We start from the raw sequence: 19,504 nt of genomic DNA on the forward strand, positions 1-19,504 counted from the left end.
TGTCCCGCCTCCTGCGTCTTGGCGGGCACAGCGGTGGTGGACTGGACCCTGCGCGAGATGCCCTTGTAGTGCGACGGCGGCACCCCCGCCCTGAGCAGCAGGTCGCCGGCCGACGACGACGTCTTGGTGCCTCCTCCGCCGCCCATGGACGCGTCCTCCGAGTACGCCTGCAACAATGCGGAGCATTGCCGTTACGTCACAACTTGGAGGCCGATTCCCTATGAATCGCTATAGCCACGATGCCTCTTATATACTGAGTATAGGTTGGGTTTCTAACCTAAGGAAACAACAAGCTAAAGCGCTCCATAGTAAAGGACTCCGGCTCAATAAAGACCACCGGGGGTTCTTTAACGCGCATCGATATCTCAGCACATGCGCGCTCTTGCATTTCGCCTCCACAGCAACCCGGCCCCCGTGGCCGGGGTCATACATCATGGAACCAGTTTTCCATGCCACTAGCTTCCTAGTTTTCAACACGCAGTCGTTTTTTGACTCGCCTTCCAGTCCACCGTTCGAGGCGCGCGGCGCCGCCAAAAATTTTGTGGGCACTTAAGTCTGCCTACGTGGAGGAATGCGAAAGTATGCATTTTGAGGACAGGAAAGAGCGCAGTAGCTCTCAGATCTCGACATCTCGGTGGACAGCTCATCCCCGCCTTAAAATCTTTTGTGACCCATTGTGTGACCCATGACTCAGCACCACCGTCTGGCCTACGCCTTCTTACGTTCTCTCCATACACTCCTCCTTCTGCGATAACTCTCCTCCTCCTCCCGGGTAACTACCCTCCGGTTCCTCTTTGTGGCCACTATACACCGGTTGCGCCTTCTTACCCTCTTGCCGCACCCTCATCCTTCCATGGTAGCCACCTTCTGGACGGTTCCTGTGCTAACCACCCTCCGGTTACGCCTTCCTATGCTTTCGCGATACCCTCCTCCTTCCATAGTGACCCCTTTCCTTCTTCCAAGGTAGCTACTGTCCGGGTGGTTCCTGTGGCAACCACCCACCAGTTGCGCCAGTCGCGCCTTCTCTTTATACCCTCCTCCTACCACAGTGACCACCCTCCGGTTGGTGTCGGTGGTAAGCAATTTCCGAGTAGTTCCCATGGCAACGCACTTACCGGTTACGCCGACGACGACATACGACTACTACTATACGACGCGAGATCAGGAACGGGCACTCAACTGCTGTTACGTAAAACAGGCGCTCGCGGCGGGAAAAGTATCACTTGCCTGACACCGAGACCCGAGGGATTCCTTCCTGCCCACCGAACAACTCGACGTTGCTCGACAACGACGACTTGGTGAACCAGCCGAACTTCTATTACCGGTTAGAACGGTCTTCCGCAGTGTGTTTTACGTCGCGTTATAGGTTATTACACGGTTTCATATCGTGCTCCCCTGTTGCCGATTTCGACTCAACCTGCCTTGACCGCAACTCTGCGCCGCTGTTTGAGGAAACATATCGCGTATACGAGTATCGCCTGCGCGCACCTGGCAGGGAAGCTCGCCTTCCCGGCAGGGTGTGCGCATATGTCCTCACAAGCTGCAGGGAAATTAGCAAAAAACAGGAAGCCAGAAAGGAGGGAGACTCGCGGAAAGCGGTGCGTCGCCACTGCCGGAGTACAGCGGGCGACGAAAGTATCGCATCAGCTGGAGTGGCGCCAGCAACGGCGAGACGAGGGCGGACCTTCAGTTGCGTCTCGGACGAGGTTCGTGCTGGAAGGACCGGGCATCAAGCGAGACCGTACACTCTAAACAGAAAGGAGTAAGACGGGAGTAAGCTGCCCTCTATAGTGCACCCACTTAAAAAAAAGGAGTGCGCTAGAGGTCAGCTGTTTTAGAGTGTATAAAGCGGCAGCGGGAAGCAGCCGCCGGCACCTCGTAATATTTGCGACCAATGACAGCTCTCGCCGAACGTTTTATACAGCTTCCATATGAGCTTCGTAGTTGAAGAAACATTTCTCCTGTCCCGGGCTTCGAACCCGGGACCACCGCCTCACCGGTTGCAGTCGCTTACGAGGTGAGTTAACCGGGACGGCTATGGCAGGGCGAGAGTGAATTGGTTAACGAACCGAAGTGGGAACGAGTTCTTGTTTCTGTTGTTTAAAGATACCAACTAGCCTTCTTTGCCTTCTCATTTTTGCCAGCCTGCAGAAGCATTGGCCAACTAATACCGCCCAATCCAGAAGCAATGGCCAACTAATCCCGCTCAAGCAGACCGTGGCCCCTGTTTTCAGCAACTGCATTTCATAACATCTACAGCTGAATAGGAGGTTAATTACGAAAACAACAGTGCACCCAGCTTACGGCGTATATACAACGCAGAATCTTATAAGCCTTCGATTATAGTTTTCCTTACGGCGTATATACAACGCAGAACCTTATAAGCCTTCGATTATGGTTTTCCTCACCATACACAGTGTTGATCTGCAGACAACACTTTAGAAATCCGGCCCATTTCACGACGTTTTGCGTCACCGCCAAAAGCAGATTCGCTTGCAGAGACCGTCTGCTTAGGGGCAATACCCAAGCAGCACAGGTAATCGCCCAATATTGGAAATGAATGGTTTCACACTGGTCCTTTGTAGTTCCAGCATTTGCCAATATTTCCAATATTGGGCCGATTAGTTGTGCTGCTTGGGTAGGAAGTGGCGCGCGCACCTCGTGGTCGTATGGTGGCTGTCGTAGCAGCGTCCTGGCCTCCTCAGCCGACTTTGCCTCCTCCATGAGGTCCTGCCTGACGGGAGATCCGTCCGCCGCACGGTGGTGGTGACCGGACGTCCAGCGCCGCAGACGGCTGAGTGCTTGCTGCGCCAGCACCAGCTTGGCTGTCCGCCGGGACCTGCGGGAAGACCAGGGTTTCCACTCAGAAAGGAAGGGGAAACACTGAACATTCTATTTTGGATAACCTACGTGTCTTAAAGCAAAGCACACTTGATTCTGAAGGCATTCGATAGCGTCGGTACATTATAGTGTAGCTGGGCATCCCGTTCCCGCAGTGGCATAGTAACTGAATTCTTGATGAGGTATACCAGCCGACACATCTGTTGGTCAGTCCTTGCAAACAGCTCTACCACTTCCCGCGCGGAAGCTCCTACGTTTATGATCTTAGCCATAATCATATACCGCTACCTCATGCAGGTCGGTGTTCAGACGTGATTATAAAAACAAGAACTGCACAAAAAAGGACGGGACAAGAGAGGAGAAGCGCACGGGACGAGCGCAGTCCCGTGTGCTTCTTCCCTCTTGTCCCGTCCTGTTTAAAAAAAATGAAAATTGATTTTTTGGGGAAAGGAAATGGTGCAGTATTTGTCTCGCATTTGGGCGGGCGCCTGAGCCGCGCCGTAAGGGAAGTGATAAAGGAAGGAGTGAAAAATAAACAGAAGAAAGAGGTGCCGTAGTGGAGGGCTCCAGAATAATTTCGACCACCTGGGGATCTTTAAGGTGCACTGACATCGCACAGCACACGGGTGCCTATTGTGTTTAGCCTCCATCGAAACGCGGCCACCGCTGCCGGCTTTGTACAAGGGTTAACTCCGGCTCAGTAGCCGAGCGCCCCTAACCACTGAGCCACCGCAGCAGGTAGCCAGAAGAGGTCGAGAAGCGATAGTCATTTTTTGCGCAGTTCTTGTTTCTATAATACCGTAATTATTTGTTTTTATAATGTTGTGCAAACTAGCCCCTCATCGCACTCTCCTAGATTTCAGACGAGAGACCGGAGGTACACGATGCTGCCCGAAGCCTCCCTTGTTAATTTGTAAAGCGCGTTGCTCGATCAGTACGTCTGTGCTCGCGTCGGCATACGTACCTCTTCTCGTGTGAGGCGAGCCCCGAAATGCGGGTCCTCCAGTCGGCATCCGACTCCCACGTGCCCCCGCGGCGCGGCGGGGACGTGGCCTGGGACGGGGTCTCCGGCACTGGGCGCCCCCTCTGGTAGCCCTTCTCGGCGAAGAAGCGCCCCAGCAGGCCCGGGTTCGGCCGGGACGCCAGTTCGTATTTGATGCTCTCCGTCCGGGACTCGGCTGCGGCGGTAGTGGCGGGCTCAGGCTGGACCGCGTGCCGGGAATCACAGCTCGCACCCCGAGGGCACTCTGGCACGGACTCACCACATCGTCATCAGCCCATCTACGTCGACTGAGGCTCAAAGGAACTCTTCCTACTGACCTCCAATTAACCCACGCTGGGGCTGACTAGGCATACATAATGTCCATGTGGTCCTCTTCACAGCCCCCAGAACACGTGCATACCCCGAGGTTCGATGAACCGGAAGATAGGCCCCTCAGAGCCGGTGTCCTCGAGCAAGGTGCCGACCACATACCACACATGTCCAACATTCCCGGACAAAAATTTTGAAAATTGGGAAATGTTAAGATACTCTTATGGAAATATTGAGGGTAATGGTCCATTCTTCTGATGTGCAGCAAAATCTTTCTTTTAAAGCGTTTCCATTGATCGCATCGAACAGTTAAGACTGCCATAGAAAACCAATGATGAACGCTTTTGGTGATAGCAAAAACGTTGAGAAAAAACGCGACTTCCGTCGGGTGACATGCGGATATTGACTGTTATAGTGAAATATTCCATTATATGAAAAAAAAAGTTGCGTTCAGAAACGGGTTTCCCGCTCAAAAATTCTTTGGTCCAAAATTGTTGCGTATCAATATAAGCAACTACTATAGACAGCGGATATACTCTCCTCCGCACGCAGACCTAAGCAAAAAACAGGCCATGACTTCGAGAACGATCCAGCCCCGATCTATTCTAAGCACCACAGATTATCCTTAACCACAAATGGGGAATATGACCTCGCATGTCAAAATTGCTCTTCACAGGAAGTGGCAACACAAGATCATACTCTTTGGAGGTATGATGGCAAGCCCTCACCCTGTACGCTCCTGCCAGCACTCCGACGAAATCTTTAACCAAGTGCTAATAAAGCAGGACAGGACAACACAGGAAGCGCTCGTTAGCGGGATCTTGGGTGTCGCCCGTGTGTGGGGGTCACACTGAGGCCCAGCCGCCAACGGTAAACAAATTCGTGGCAATAAAGTGCCGTTTCTCACAGAACATGTGACTTCTGGGCTGTGGGGAGAGTGTGCGGGAACTTCGTCCACTGCTAAATATGACGGCGGCCCTCGATGTCTTTAATGAAAGATCTGTTCCACCCGGTAATATACGCTGGAGTCATTGTTTTGTGGTCACACTATCCCCTCATCTCTCTGCTCTCCTGTAGCTGCACCAATAGACGTCTCCAAACAGCGCTGCGTGGGCGTTGGAATATTACTCGCAAGCATTGTAGACCTGTTCGCAACGAGGTTTCAGTCTCATTTACGAAGTACTTAGCATACGAAAATTAAATCCCTTGCTTTGCAACAACCTCGCCCTTGTACAAGTACGCCCACCGTCAAAAGTATATAACGCAACGGGTTTGCTTGAGATCTGCAGTGCGCCTCGTAATGAACCATCGGTGACTGTAACATCTCGAACGGTAAATGGCTTCGAGTCCTCAATCCTCACAAGCTTTGGACTGCTAGATGTTCTAAGGAACCCTGCTAAACAGCTTAGAACCAAACCCCTTGGGCTGTATACTTTTGACAGGGACTGTACATACATGGGGGGACAGCGTTCGGTAGCGCCAAATTGCTGGTGGTGGCATGTGCGAGTTGTCTGCTTTTAGGCCAGCTTGTTGCAGCCGACTACGTATGCCGTGGGAATTCGTCGTGTCCTATTATGTCGTAGCAACTTATGCGCGGTTTCCCGAGCTCCACACGAAAAGCATTATGTGTTCTAGGTCTGCCCTCGGCGGCGATACAGGCCGGCACTTGTTCTCGCCTTCATCGTTTGGCAAGGCTCACGCACCGAGTTCGCGGTAGAAGACGTCGCAGGCGTCGCCCTTCCAGATCCAGTCGCAGTGGGCGCAGGTGTCGTACATGTGCCGGAAGGAGCCGTCGCCGCCGTCTGCTCCTGCGAATAGGCCGGAAACGTGACGTCGCATCGGCCCATTGGCGCAGCCGACAGGACAGAACAGCGCGAACCGGTTCCCGTGCTCCCGTGCTGTAAACCTTTACTGGATCCGGCTGAAGAAAGCATACTGAAACTTCCTCACCTTTTCGGCCAGACAGTTTTCGTCAACGAAGGTTGTTCACCTCCTCACTTGCGGTGAGCCCGCACGTGAAAGTTCACAGTATTAACGGGCTACACTTCTACACAGTCGTTATGATCTTGACAGCTTCATTCTGAAACGCCAGCGAGCCTCTCAAGAAACAAAAACAGTCCTGGCTATCAATAACAGAGCTCAGTCTCGCTATGCACGTGTTCGAAGATTACAGGGGCCGTACTCCGTAAGCTCTCTATTTTAAAATGGTAATTTCGCATCCGTCTGGTCCTCTGTCATTGGTCACTCAGATATACACGGGGCTTACGAGCGTCGGTGGACAACAACCCAGCCATTGAGTAGAAGGCGACCGGACCTCACCATCGCCTGCTGTTGACAGAGCACTGCGATGTACTTCACCAGTGGCTGCACATCTCAGTCAATTCCAGCTAATAAAGCGGTCCGGTCGCCAACCACGCAATGGCCGGGTCGCTTTCCACAGACGCCTGAAATCCGCGGGTATATCTGAGAGACCAATGACCATATTAAAATGGACAGCGTATAGAACACGGCCGCAGGTCTCAATTCCCTCCGTTATACGCAAAGCCGTGACCTTTGTGAGAGCACGTGCTTATCAATACGCATCTCGAAGGTACACCTGAATGAAGGATGCCCTAGCTGCGCCGCGGTCTTTCCTGAGCACGCGCTGCACGTTTATGCGCGGGACCGTGACGTCACACTTGGCGTCACATGTTGGCACACGTGCAGCCTCTGAGTTATTATTGCAAACGACGCTAAGAAAGACGGTACTTCTTTAATGCTTTAGGCTACGATAGATATCGAAGCTCACACACCCAATGGTCAACAGGATCGTGGCTAGCATAGGAACTGCTACCTTTACTTTTTAGTTCTTTTTTTCTTTGGTCGTGAGGACAGAAGTCTCCTGCCATTGTCCCTCTGAAGAGAATTTCGTGCGCAGCTATACGTAGACAAAAACGAGCGGGTTCGACCGGCGCACGTGTGTGACGTGACAGCGCTCGCAGAGTCTTAGTTGCGAGAAAGGAAAACAATGCTGGAAGACAGCGTCACAAACGTCGAAGCACTGCCAAGAAAGAACGAGAAAGACGTCTAGGAAACGTCTTCTCGCAGCCGAACCTGGTAGCGCTTCCAGGGGGGTGAGCGTTGACAATTGAATCTGAGGATTCAAAGAAAGAAACATTGTGAAAGTAATGCTGGCGCCCTGTCAAGTTCCCGTTCGAACCCTCACCTCTTTCATTTCATTTCTCCATTCTGCCTGCTGTCCTTTATTTCCGCTGCCCCAGCTCAGGTGCTTCAGTATCGATGGCAGATGCCGGGGATAGTAAAATCTTTTTCGTTCATTTTTACTATTATTTTTAATAAAACCACTACCACCACCACCACGAGGCTCCTTCGCGTTCATTGTAAAACGGTTGCATCGGCATAGTCGATGCAGGAGTAGGGAACATGTCCGTCCCGCGTTACACCCTTGCATCGAGCTTCACGTGATGTGCTGCAGGTGACGAATAACTATACTCCGTTTCATACATAGCACGCAATGCTGCAGAGGCTGCGGAAATAGTGTGCCCGGGAAAATTGTATTACTCCGCCACGTATTATTTGTCCTCGAAGCTTCGGCGAGTTTTTGGACGGAAAAAAAAGAACGGTATAACACGAAGTGGCAGCATTGAAAATTACGGTCGAAGCTGTGAGGCGCTCAGTACTCGGACCCTCTGCCTATAATAATTGCAATGAGTGCGAACTACTTTTTAGGCGCGGATGGAGTAAGGGCGATTTGCCCTACCAGCCGTGTATCAGAACGCGAAAGTGAGTCTTACTTCTCGAAGTCCCGAGGAGTTGGAGGACGAAAATTTGGCAGGAGGTAAAATAAGTCCAGGTTGTAGGAATAATAACAATAATAATAATAATAATAATAATAATAATTGGTTTTGGGGGAAAGGAAATGGCGCAGTATCTGTCTCACATATCGGCGGACACCTGAACCGCGCCGTAAGGGAAGGGATAAAGGAGGGAGTGAAGAAGAAAGGAAGAGGTGCCGTAGTGGAGGTCTCCGGTAAAATTTTGACCACCTGGGGATCCTTAACGTGCATTGACATTGCACAGCACACGGGCGCCTTAGCGTTTCGCCTCCATAAAAACGCAGCCGCCGCGGTCGGGTTCGAACCCGGGAACTCCGGATCAGTAAGACGAGCGTCCTAACCACTGAGCCACCGCGGCGGGTCCAGGTTATAGTAATAATAATAATTGGTTTTTTGGGGAAAGGAAATGGCGCAGTATCTGTCTCATATATCGTTGGACACCTGAACCGCGCCGTAAGGGAAGGGATAAAGGAGGGAGCGAAAGAAGAAAGGAAGAAGAGATGCCGTAGTGGAGGGCTCCGGAATAATTTCGACCACCTGGGGATGTTTAACGTGCACTGACATCGCACAGCACACGGGCGCCTTAGCGTTTTTCCTCCATAAAAACGCAGACGCGGCGGTCGGGTTCGAACCCGGGAACTCCGGATCAGTAGTCGAGCGCACTAACCACTGAGCCACTGCGGCCGGGACCAGGTTATAGGGCGAATTACTTTTTGTGCGTGCACTTGGCCTGCGCAAACAGGCGCGCTAGCTTTGGCAACGTTGCCTGCCATGTATGAAACGCAGTATAATGCACAATGACGCTCTCGGGTGCTGAATCTGAGGACGCAGGCTCAATCCCTGCCGGGTGTCGATTGGTTGGTTTGGTTTTTTGGGGAAAGGAAATGGCGCAGTATCTGTCTCATATATCGTTGGTCACCTGAACCGCGCCGTAAGGGAAGGGATAAAGGAGGGAGCTAAAGAAAGAGGTGCCGTAGTGGAGGGCTCCGGAATAATTTCGACCACCTTGGGATCTTTAACGTGCACTGTCATCGCACAGCACACGGGCGCCTTAGCGTCTTTCCTCCATAAAAACGCAGCCGCCGCGGTCGGGTTCGAATCCGGGAACTCCGGATCAGTAGTCGAGCGCCCTAACCACTGAGCCACCGCGGCGGGTGGGTGTCGATACGGCGAAACGCAAAAGACGCTCGTGTGTTGTGTGATGTCGGCGCACGGTAAGAAACAATCAGGTGGTCGAAATTATTCCAGAACACTTTACTCAGGCACCTCTTTCTATCTTAGTGGATGTGAAATACTGGACGTCTGTGCACTGTGCGACGTCAGTGCACGTTAAAGAACCCCAGGTGGTCGAAACTATTCTAGAGCCCTCCACTATACGGCATCCCTTATAGCCCGAGTCGCTTTAGGTCATTAAACCCCATAAACCTAAGGCTTTCTTCTTTCACTGTCCCTTTTTTTTCCTTCCCTCGCGGCGCTTTTGGGGTGTCCACCGAGAAGTGAGACAGTTACTGCGTCTTTCATTTCCTCAAAAGCAATTTATTTATCTCGCAATGAGATTGGATCATACGTTGACGCTTACATTAGTTGCGTTTAGCTCCAATATTTAAATGGCATATTTTTCCCGGCCCGCCGGGGTGGCTCAGTGGTTAGGCGCTCGACTACTGATCCGGAGTTCCCGGGTTCGAACCCGACCGCGGCGGCTGCGTTTTTATGGAGGCACAACGCTAAGGCGCCCGTGTGCTGTGCGATGTCAGTGCACGTCAAAGATCCTCAGGTGGTCGAAATTATTACGGAGCCCTCCACTACGGTACCTCGTTTTTCCTTTTTTCTTTCACTCCATCCTTATCCCTTCTCTTACGGCGCGGTTCGGGTGTCCAACGATATATGAGACAGATACTGCGCCATTTCCTTTGCACAAAAACCAATTATTATTATTATTATTATTATTATTATTATTATTATTATTATTATTATTATTATTATTATTGACGCTTACATTAGTTGCGTTTAGCTCCAATATTTAAATGGCATATTTTTCCCGCGACGAACGTAACTCTACCAGTTTCCGCCATTTTTTTATTTCGGAAAATATATTTAATAAAATGAAAAAAAAGGAGGGCGGCGCCCTGAACTCTGTCGAGAGGCTTTGATTTTATTTCCATGCAATAAAAAATGTTAGGAACATTCTTGACGTTATTGGCTGACTTTGTTCAGTGTTGTAAATGGTCAGCGGAGTTAACGCAGGATACGCCACGGAATGTTGTCAATGTTTTGTTGTGTTGTGTTGCGTTGGGTTTTATGGCACATAGGCAGCTAAGGCCATCATGCGCCAGGCTCAAGGTATAGAATAAGTTTCGTTCAGAATGTTTAATAATAATAATAATTGGTTTTTGGGGAAAGGAAATGGCGCAGTATCTGTCTCATATATCGTTGGACACCTGAACCGCGCCGTAAGGGAAGGGATAAAGGAGGGAGTGAAAGAAGAAAGGAAGAAGACGTGCCGCAGTGGAGGGCTCCGGAATAATTTAGACCACGTGGGGATCTTTAACGAGCACTGACATCGCACAGCACACGGGCGCCTTAGCATTTCGCCTCCATCGAAACGCAGGCGCCGCGGTCGGGTTCGAACCCGGGAACTCCGGATCAGTAGTCGAGCGCCCTAACCACTGAGCCACCGCGGCGGGTCAATTTGTCAATGTTACCATCTGCTTTTCTTTTTAAGTTGTATCCTATACTGTAGTGACTCTATCCAGGAAAGGAGGGCTTGACTGGAGAGGTCAGATCGGGAGACGTCTGGGCGTCACTTGCTACGTAGCAGGAAGCAGGTGCATTGGTTCACTACGTGGTCACGTGTTGAGCTAATTTTAGAGGCTTGGGAAAGGGAAGTAGCAAAAGGAATGGATTCAATCAGAACCGGTCTGCGGCCTGACGACACGCTGTCTTGTAAACTGAATCTCATAAACAACACTTGAATGCATACTTGATCTTGACGTCATCAAGGGATGTGAAAGCACGTGAAATACAAACGATAGGTTTGAGCGCCCCTTTGAGGCGATAAATAATTCCCAGACATGCACCAAACATACGCGACGATCTCTACGCCCTAAATTTCCCTTTATATCTGCAATAGACGCAGGTTGTTTTTAGTGTCATTATATAAATACGTGTGTATATATAGAGAGTGTAAGGTTTAACGGTTGATTTGGCGATGCCTCGCGGGTGGCATCTCAAGTCCGGGCAGGGACCTTGGCGGCTGCCCGCTCTTTGCCAGCCAGAAGGGAGTTTCTCAGAAATGCCTAGAGGGAAAAGTGGCGCCACCGTCTATGCAAGTTTCTTCGAGGTACGCTACAGCTGTCTTGGGAATGCCGGGAAGGTGAACTTTGTTTATGGCTCGGCTGTATCGTTGGGCAAAAAGTGTGGATTTCGTCCGCGCAATCTAATCTGGCGCTGCCGTTTATGTTTCTGAATACCTCAAGCAATGCCATTTGCAGTGCGACAATACTATTCGAAATGCCACTTATAAATATACGGAGGAGATATTACTGGGCGGTTCAAAACCTGTCAAAAAAAGCGAGAAACTTCGTTCCCAGTTCACGCAGGTGAGATTCGTTTGAAATGTATGTATTTGGCTTTAATGTATTTCATAGTTAACGTTTTGAGTTCCGCATATTTTGAGGTAACCTGGACATTATATAGAAACCTACCTTTGAGAAGGAAGGTAAATTTCTGCAGCCATATTTACGCATTCTGCCGAGCGCTGCCCAAGCTAAACAACACGGAGTCCACATTTCATGGCATTCTTATGAAAGATAAGCTAATACAGCGCCGGCCACCTTTAGTGCGTTAGCTCTTAAGTGTCCATTCCCAGCATTCTGCCGTTGTGTGTTTGTTTGTTTGTTTGTTTGTCTATCTCAAGTCGGTTTTGGTGTAGGCTGCTCACTGTGTTATGTGGCACCTCCAATAATCATGAGACGCTGCTCACGAAGAGCAACCTGAACCGCAACCCAACCCAAGCAACCCAAGTGGCACCGATGGCAGCGCCTGCCATACAAGGGCAGTGGCGCATCACTTGACCGCTGCACCACTGCGCCAGGAGTGGTAGGAAGACTCCCAGGGATCTGTGAATGGAGGGGATGACCTATTCCACATATATGGACACTGACCAATTGTCGCTATCCGAATAACTGTCACCAGTGGACGCTGGATCTGAACACCGGAATCGAAGTGAAAACCGAACTGTTATAACGCACCTAATTCGCATTTGGCTTAACTACGCAAATCGGCCATCGTTTCCTTTTTTTTTCATGTAGCTGCATGAAGAACTCACATCTGAAGTACTTTCGCTTCAGAGCAGACAACCTGTTCGTGCTGGTCTGCTTCTTTCGATACTATACTGAGTTTGACACTGCTAGCATCGAACTTTCACTGGACGCTTTCGAAAGCTCTTGTAAAAAAAAAAAGCTGGAAAAAGATACCACGTAGCCAATGTGTGCCACTGAACGCGCAGACAACATACGTAGATGAAGTGCCGGAGGCAAGAATGGACCTATCATACGCTGCGACAAGCTTAACTCAAGACACGCGCGTGCTGCGAAAGAGAAAAAAAAAGAAGCGCATTTCCGTGTCGTTGTCGTCTGCTTTCGCGCCGTCTCCGTCTGCTGCGACTCCGAGGTGACGCCATCCGTGGCGTGAGTCTTGGCAAAGGGCGCGCCTTTAATTCGATGCTTGCGCGGCCGAGGGGAACGACTTGGCACGGAAAATCGCTCCATTGTGTCGACGACGAGCTGCGTTTCGTAACGCGAACTGCTCCCGTCAGGCTTATATTTCCGCTTGCTCTAAAACCGTGGGCTGTTCCTGGCGTGTCCTTGCATGGCGTGGCGTATTGGTCTGCTCCTGACTTCGATCACGTCGAAGCGCTGTTCGCGGCGTGGCCACTGGTGGCGCTGGTTAACATTCCCAGAGTTTTGCTGATGTATCCACGCACACAAATAACGGTGAAGGGAGGAGGCGATAGCAGGTGATTGAGTAAGAATTATAGTAGAGTACAACTTAAAAAAAAAAGCAGTTAACACTGGGCCACGGTCCGCAGAGTCTTGCTGATCACAGCAGCAAACGAAATCAACTTTTTAATGTTTAACTTTATTAAACGAGCCATTTATCAAAATATTACAGCTTATAATTTTTTTCTTGTGATTGCTTTATTGTTTAGGTAACGAGAAAAGTTTTAGCAACGTAGTACATTTCTGTCGTCGAGGAATTCTGTGCGACGGCCCTGAATGTGGGCGGTGCTTCACTATAGACTCGAGTTGTATCCGACTATAAATGTTTATTTTTTTCTTGCAAAATTTTAGTTAGCACTTTTTCTCCATCCTCTAAAATTTTCCGGCAACACCTGTCGCCTTCTCCGATTGCATAAAAGTCGAATTATTGCCGTCAATTATTTAGGTGAGTACAGTATGGTCTACAACACTGTATAATCTTCACTAGGACAACTTGACACCACTTGCTTCTTAATCCTTGGCTTACGCTATGTATAGACAACTGTTAGGGCACTAAATATGTACACCCTTAGACTTAAGTTCTGAGTCCGCTTTGCGCCTTGTTGGAATGTCTGCAGGGGGTAGAAGAAGTGTCCTCTCAATCTGCTGGTATTCTGAAAGCCTGTATATAAGACCTGTTACGATGTCCTGGTGGTAGCTTGGGTGACGGAAGCAATGGACTTCTGGTGAATAGTGCACCACACTAGGTGTTGGCGCATCTCATTAGTCAGGGAACTAAATATGCGACATCGAGAACACCGCCACAAGATCAGTGCCCCACGGCTCCGGTTAAGTGGTAAACAGTATTGTCGGTCCTTGTAGTCGAGACATCTATGCGCGCTGAACCTTGCAACTAAATGAACACGCGATCGAGGATGAGAGAGTCGCTAGAAAAGTAGAATGCATTAGATTTCACATCTGTCATAGCTTCTGTTGCGACTTCTGTGTGTGTTCTAGATACGCCAAATCGCCCAGCTATCTTTGCTACTGCATTAAATGATAGTGGGTCTGAAGAGCAACTAGTTGAAAAAGTGCGTTTAATCCACGCTTGGGGGCAAAATCGTTGCACACTAACAGCGTGGGCATCCATGTTGCTTAGTTGTATGGCGAACTGCCCAGAAAGCTGCCTTGATTAAAGATCATAGAATTGCAACTGCTAGCACTGTTATGAACGGTATGCACACCAACCGAAGAGGATTAAGGCGAAGATTCCATCGACCGGGATGACCACGGTGGCGGCAACAGCAGCGGCAATTTCGACATGTCATTTGACCCCACGATGACCCCACCAGAAAAAAAAAATGACTGGCTGGGAAGGAGCCTGTGGAGTTCTTCCCACGCTCGGCTCGGTGCGAATGACCTTCCCCCTTTGACTGGTTCCCCGCAAGAAGCGACCAACGATGGACAGACGACGGGGGAAGAGGGGAATCGGCGTTTTCCAGTAATTAACCGTGTCTAACAAGAGCCGTCCCGACCGGAGAGAGCCCGCCGAAGTTGTAGCCACGGTGCAAAGTAGCAACGGATCTCCTAATCCTCCAAGCCCAATACCACGAGTTCCTCCGCGTGCTAAGTGCTGTGCAATTCTTCCGATCTTGAAGAGGTGTGCCTCGTGTTGAATTGGCCACCGCCAGGTGAAGGGGCGGGAACTTAGGGTATTTAACAAGCGTCCTAGGTGAGAACGAACGCACTGGGTCTTGCGGCAAGGCTCATGCACTCGCTCGACGCTATGAACTTTTAATTCTTGACTGTTTGCTCTTTTGTACAATGTGTAAATAAGTTTCTTCAAAGTGCTAGTAAACCAGTGTGTTTTCGTTCCCAAATGTCAAGTCCCATCCTTCCTCGTTCCTTCTCCGGCCCAACCACGCTACCCTGCATCACAACTGGTCATGTTACCCGAGCCGTAACAGCTGGTGGCAGCGGTGGGATGCTGCTACCCGGCCCGTAACAGCGCGTAACGTACACCAATCTTTTCTCTTTCGCTATCTCTAGCAAAGTTTTTACTTTTCCCGTTGTTCAGCCTGTACCGATTTGCACAGAATATCAGGCTGATTTAAAGTTGCGGCATTGCATCATTCTTTTCTTATCGGTATTTCCCCCCACATATATCGCTTTACCCTAATACGGACGACGCGTTTTCCCGTCCTCGACAGACGAGAAGCCACATCCCGCCTCGGGCAGTTCGTCTGCTCCGATAACAATGGCAGACGACGTCTGCAGACGACGTGGCACCGCTTCCCTCTCGCCATCTCCGCAGCGACGGAGGCGTAGCGTGTCGGAGGGGGGTGTGCGCGATTCCTGTACCGGCTGTGCTGCTGCTGGTTTAGGCTTACGCTTGTCACGGCTAGCCATACGCGCACGCGCACGCAACCCAAGACGGACCGTTGCCGGTGCCTCTGTTACGTGAGCTGCGTGAATAGCGACACCGTCCATCCGTCCGCACGGAGGCAGGAATCGGACGATGTGGGCATACATCTGCACACACACCGGCAAGTGCGCAGTAGCACACTCGCGGTGTCATTTGATCGCATTTTTTTTCTTTTGCGGGTGTTCGCAGCATGATCGACGTACGACATCACGCGGTGCTCGGGGCTCGCGCGAACGATCCAATCTCGTGCTTCGAGCCTGCGCAGACGACGCGCTGTACATACGTCGATTCTAACACCATGCACAGGTATATACAACACGCCCGGTGTCCTGTATTAAGAGTGTCTCGGCGTGTGTTTCAGTTCTTTCCGGTGGATATCGTGCCGTCTGCGAACCAAGGGCTGTTATGTGAGAACCGTACAGAGACGGGAACTGTCAGAAATTTCTCCATGACCGTAATACAGACAATTACTCCTAGGCTTCAGCGACTTTGAATGCTGTAGACTTCTTATCTCTAGATCTCTGCTTCTGAGCCGCCAATCCTGCAACCGCTTTCTACTGACGTCTATACCGCGGCAGCGTTCACATTGGCTGCGTTAGCCTTAGGCCTCGGGAATAGTGACTGAGGCTGCAGCGAATCTCGATGGATATACGGTCAACTGTTCCTTCAGACCGACCGCACATTTCACGTGACGCATCATCTTCGGGCATATATAGGTGCAAGTTCCAAGCCATCCTGATCTCGCTAAAGATAGCAGAGCGCTGCCTCTTGAGTTGTCGTGCAAATATTTCTTCTCGTGAAGAATTCTGTACGCTACAGGCACCATCTATCGCCAAACCGGGCGTGCATCGGTACCTCCGTCTGGTTCGTTGGCGGAACGCACGGACTCGCGGCTGGTCTTTCGGCCGGGCGTAGCAGGGGGCGCCACCGACGACGCCCTGCTGGGGCCCGGTCGCTGCTGCTCCTGGTAGCGTCCGTCATCGCTGCCGATGCCGCTGCAGCTGCGCAGCGTCTGCCCGCGCTCAGCGTCCGTGCTGAGACCTGCCATCTGCGGCGGGAAGCGCAAGTTCATTTTGAGAACCCAGCTGCTACACTTAGCCAAAAACGGGCAAAAACTGCAACATGGGAGCGGACTTGTCTATGGATAACTCTTGTTTGGTACGGTTAGGACAGGGCAGCGTCTCATTTACCCAATGCATGTCTGGAATTTTCTTCTCGAAGAAAATTGGAGCCACGTTTGTTTTAGTCTTATGAAGATGTTTCAGGTACCGGGACCCCTCCTTAAATTTATCCCTGCCGCACCACTTTCTTTCGCGAGGACCGGTTAGTGCTTGGGGAGCCATAATGGGTCATTGCAGTTAGTGTCTGAGGGAGTAAGGTTTGCACTTTTAGGCACAAAGTGGTCACGCTAACACCCTTAGTTCCCAGAGGACTATCTCCTCAGGCACATGAGTCCTTTCTGGCACAGAATGGGGTGTAAAACTTGTCAGACGTGTTCCATGAACGAGGGATTCTGGGCACCTTCCCATCATCATGTTTGGGGAAGGTCCAGATTCTGCGCGTGCTTTAATCATAATCTTCCTATTCCTGCACTCCCCCCATCCTTACGTTCTCTTTCTATTGTCTACATTTTGGTAAAAAAAGGAACGATCCTGAAAATTAAGCTTGCGCGTCATGCTCGGCAGACATAGAACGCCGTCGTTATGACAGTGTGGTCTCCCCTTTGAAAGGAGCGGTGGTCGAACTAACATAGTCGGAAGTAATCTGGAGGGAGCACTCCTCTATATTCGGATACAATTCAAGAACGAAGCGGCTTTTTGCCTTCAAAGGACCTTCTTCCAGCCAATGGCATCGGCTTATTCGCATAACCATGCTAGCCAGACAAATGTAGGGAGCGGCCGGACAATGCAAGGAGGGGACCATCCCGGACTTGGAAGGGAGGAGACAATCCCCTTTCATCTGCCACTCCCTTCATTGTCACCCTAGCAGGGTAATGAGAATCGGCCGATGCCATTGGCTGGAAAGGGGTCTTAATTTTGACAGGGAAAAGCCACTTTGTTCTTGAGTTGTATCCGACTATAATACGGTGTGCTCTGTGGCCCGCAGCGTAGCTTTGGCAAGTAAAATCAATCAATCAATCAATCGCTGCTGGATTCCTGAAAGTACGTCATGTGTCACTTCGATAAAATCAGCTTCGCACTGTCGATTGTCAGAATTCCTGGCTTTGATTATCTCAGTCGGCGAACGGACTAGTTCCGGGTTGGAACCCTGGACGCGAAGAATTTTTCTTAAACTGCCAATATATTAAGATGCGTAGTCTAGTTCCTTGTAACCGCATGACAGCGCACGGCGGGATGGATGTTGATGAACAACTGCTCCCTTTACTGAAATCTGCTCCACAGAGGAGAGTTCTCTCAAATACGCAGTGTATTTTAAGGGTCCCGCGAGTCCTGACATTTTAACAAGTGCACAAACACCACAGGGTGCTGTTCCTGCGCGCGATAGGCCTGATGAGGTATAAGCTCAGCAAACTGCCGCGTCCGAGGTAACGTGGTTGAGGGCCCGCATCAAGAGGTGGTGGGCACAACTATCGCGGGCTCATAGACTGACACTTGGGCTAGTTGGTGCCTCATATTCAAGACAAGGCGCTGCACAATTAAGGGGGGCACAGAGACTGAAGCAGACAGAACTAAGCGTACTCCCAATAAGGTTGAGCCTAAGTCTCCGCCTTATGGCGACCGTAATTTCAGGCATGTCCGGACTTTTTGTTCCTATAGCCAAGCGCTTCGTCCTACGTGCGTTCTTGAGTGTCTTGCGGTACTTCGTCTTGAACACTACATCACAGAACGTCTTGAGCAACTAACGCAAGAGCTCTTTCACTTTAAGCCTCGTCGTCGCTGTACGGTTGCAACTTCTTGCACGTGGAGTATACTCCATAGACTGCCAAGAATTCTGCAGGATTTCAGTCCTGGTCAGGTGTGGCTAAGTGGTAATGATAGCTATTCCGCATCCCAAACGCTGAGCGTATACTGGCTCCAAGAATTGCACTAACCACTTGGCTAAAAAAAGATTGCGAGAGGGCCGGTTTGTGCACCACGTGGCCGAACATGGGACACCGTAATGGCTCAGTGCCACCTCGACGACGTTGCCTTTGGACCGTAGGTAAATGTGGGTGTCTCCATTTACCCCAGCCTCCCGTATGGCTATTGCCGGAAAAACGCATCTTACCCGCCGCGGTGGCTCAGTGGTTAAGGCGCTCGTCTACTGATCCGGAGTTCCCGGGTTCGAACCCCACCGCGGCGACAGCGTTTTGATGGAGGCGAAACGCACAAGGCGCCCATGTGCTGAGCGTTGCCAGTGCACGTTATAAGATCCCCAGGTGGTCGAAATTATTCCGGAGTCCTCCACTCCGGCACCTTTATCTTTTCCTTCTTTCATTCCCACCTTTCTTCCTTCCCTTACGGCGTGGTTCCGGTGTCCACCGATGTATGTGAGACAATTACTGCGCCGTTTCCTTTCCTCAGAAAGCAATTTTCAATTTCGTTTGCGCTAACAGGCCACGTAAACACGTGGCATGTTGGCCTTTAGGTGCATCGAGCGAGCAGAGGCTTCCACATATGTGCCGTTCTTCCCAAGATGGCGGCGACGGTTGCCCCCGATGTCCCCCGACGGGAACAGTTATGCGCGTACATATACTGTATCATACCTTGGCAGCCATGTCGCCGGTTGACGTGGTCGCACCGCATCCGCGCTTCGGGTCCGGGGAGGAGGTCTTCAAGATGGCCGCCGCTGCTCCCTGCTGCCTAGGGATCCGCATCGCAGCCTCTCTTCGTCTTCTTTGACTTCCACCGTGTGGCTGCTTGGTTCTCTCTCTTCTTCATCGCAGCTGTGTTAAGTGTCATGGGTAACTGAACTAAGAAAGGCAGTGGCGGAGGAAAATACCTCCGTCTGATTTTTTTTAAATGCGAAAGCATTATATGGCGAATCGGTAACGAAACCCGGCGTCCGCGGTCCCAGAGATCCCACGTAGAGTCACGTGGTATCAAAGAAAATTTAAATTTCTTCCGAAGCTGCGGAGTACTGAACCCAGAACTTTCAGATTGCGAGGCGA

The 19,504-nt window shown here is 50.7% G+C and overlaps 1 protein-coding gene across 2 annotated transcripts; it reads right to left on the bottom strand.

Annotated features, from left to right (window-relative positions):
* Positions 1-30: 30 nt before the first annotated feature.
* Positions 31-19,258, bottom strand: LOC144109901 (uncharacterized; the record flags this gene model as incomplete). 2 transcript variants are annotated; one of them, XM_077642666.1, is given in 6 exon segments in its annotated part: positions 31-167; positions 2,659-2,839; positions 3,806-4,019; positions 5,857-5,961; positions 16,249-16,441; positions 19,100-19,258. In XM_077642666.1, coding segments are annotated over 6 exon segments (941 nt in total), but the record flags the coding sequence as incomplete, so codon positions are not given.
* Positions 19,259-19,504: the final 246 nt, after the last annotated feature.

Source organism: Amblyomma americanum, chromosome 11, assembly GCF_052857255.1.
Source record: "Amblyomma americanum isolate KBUSLIRL-KWMA chromosome 11, ASM5285725v1, whole genome shotgun sequence".
NCBI classification, from domain to species: domain Eukaryota; kingdom Metazoa; phylum Arthropoda; class Arachnida; order Ixodida; family Ixodidae; genus Amblyomma; species Amblyomma americanum.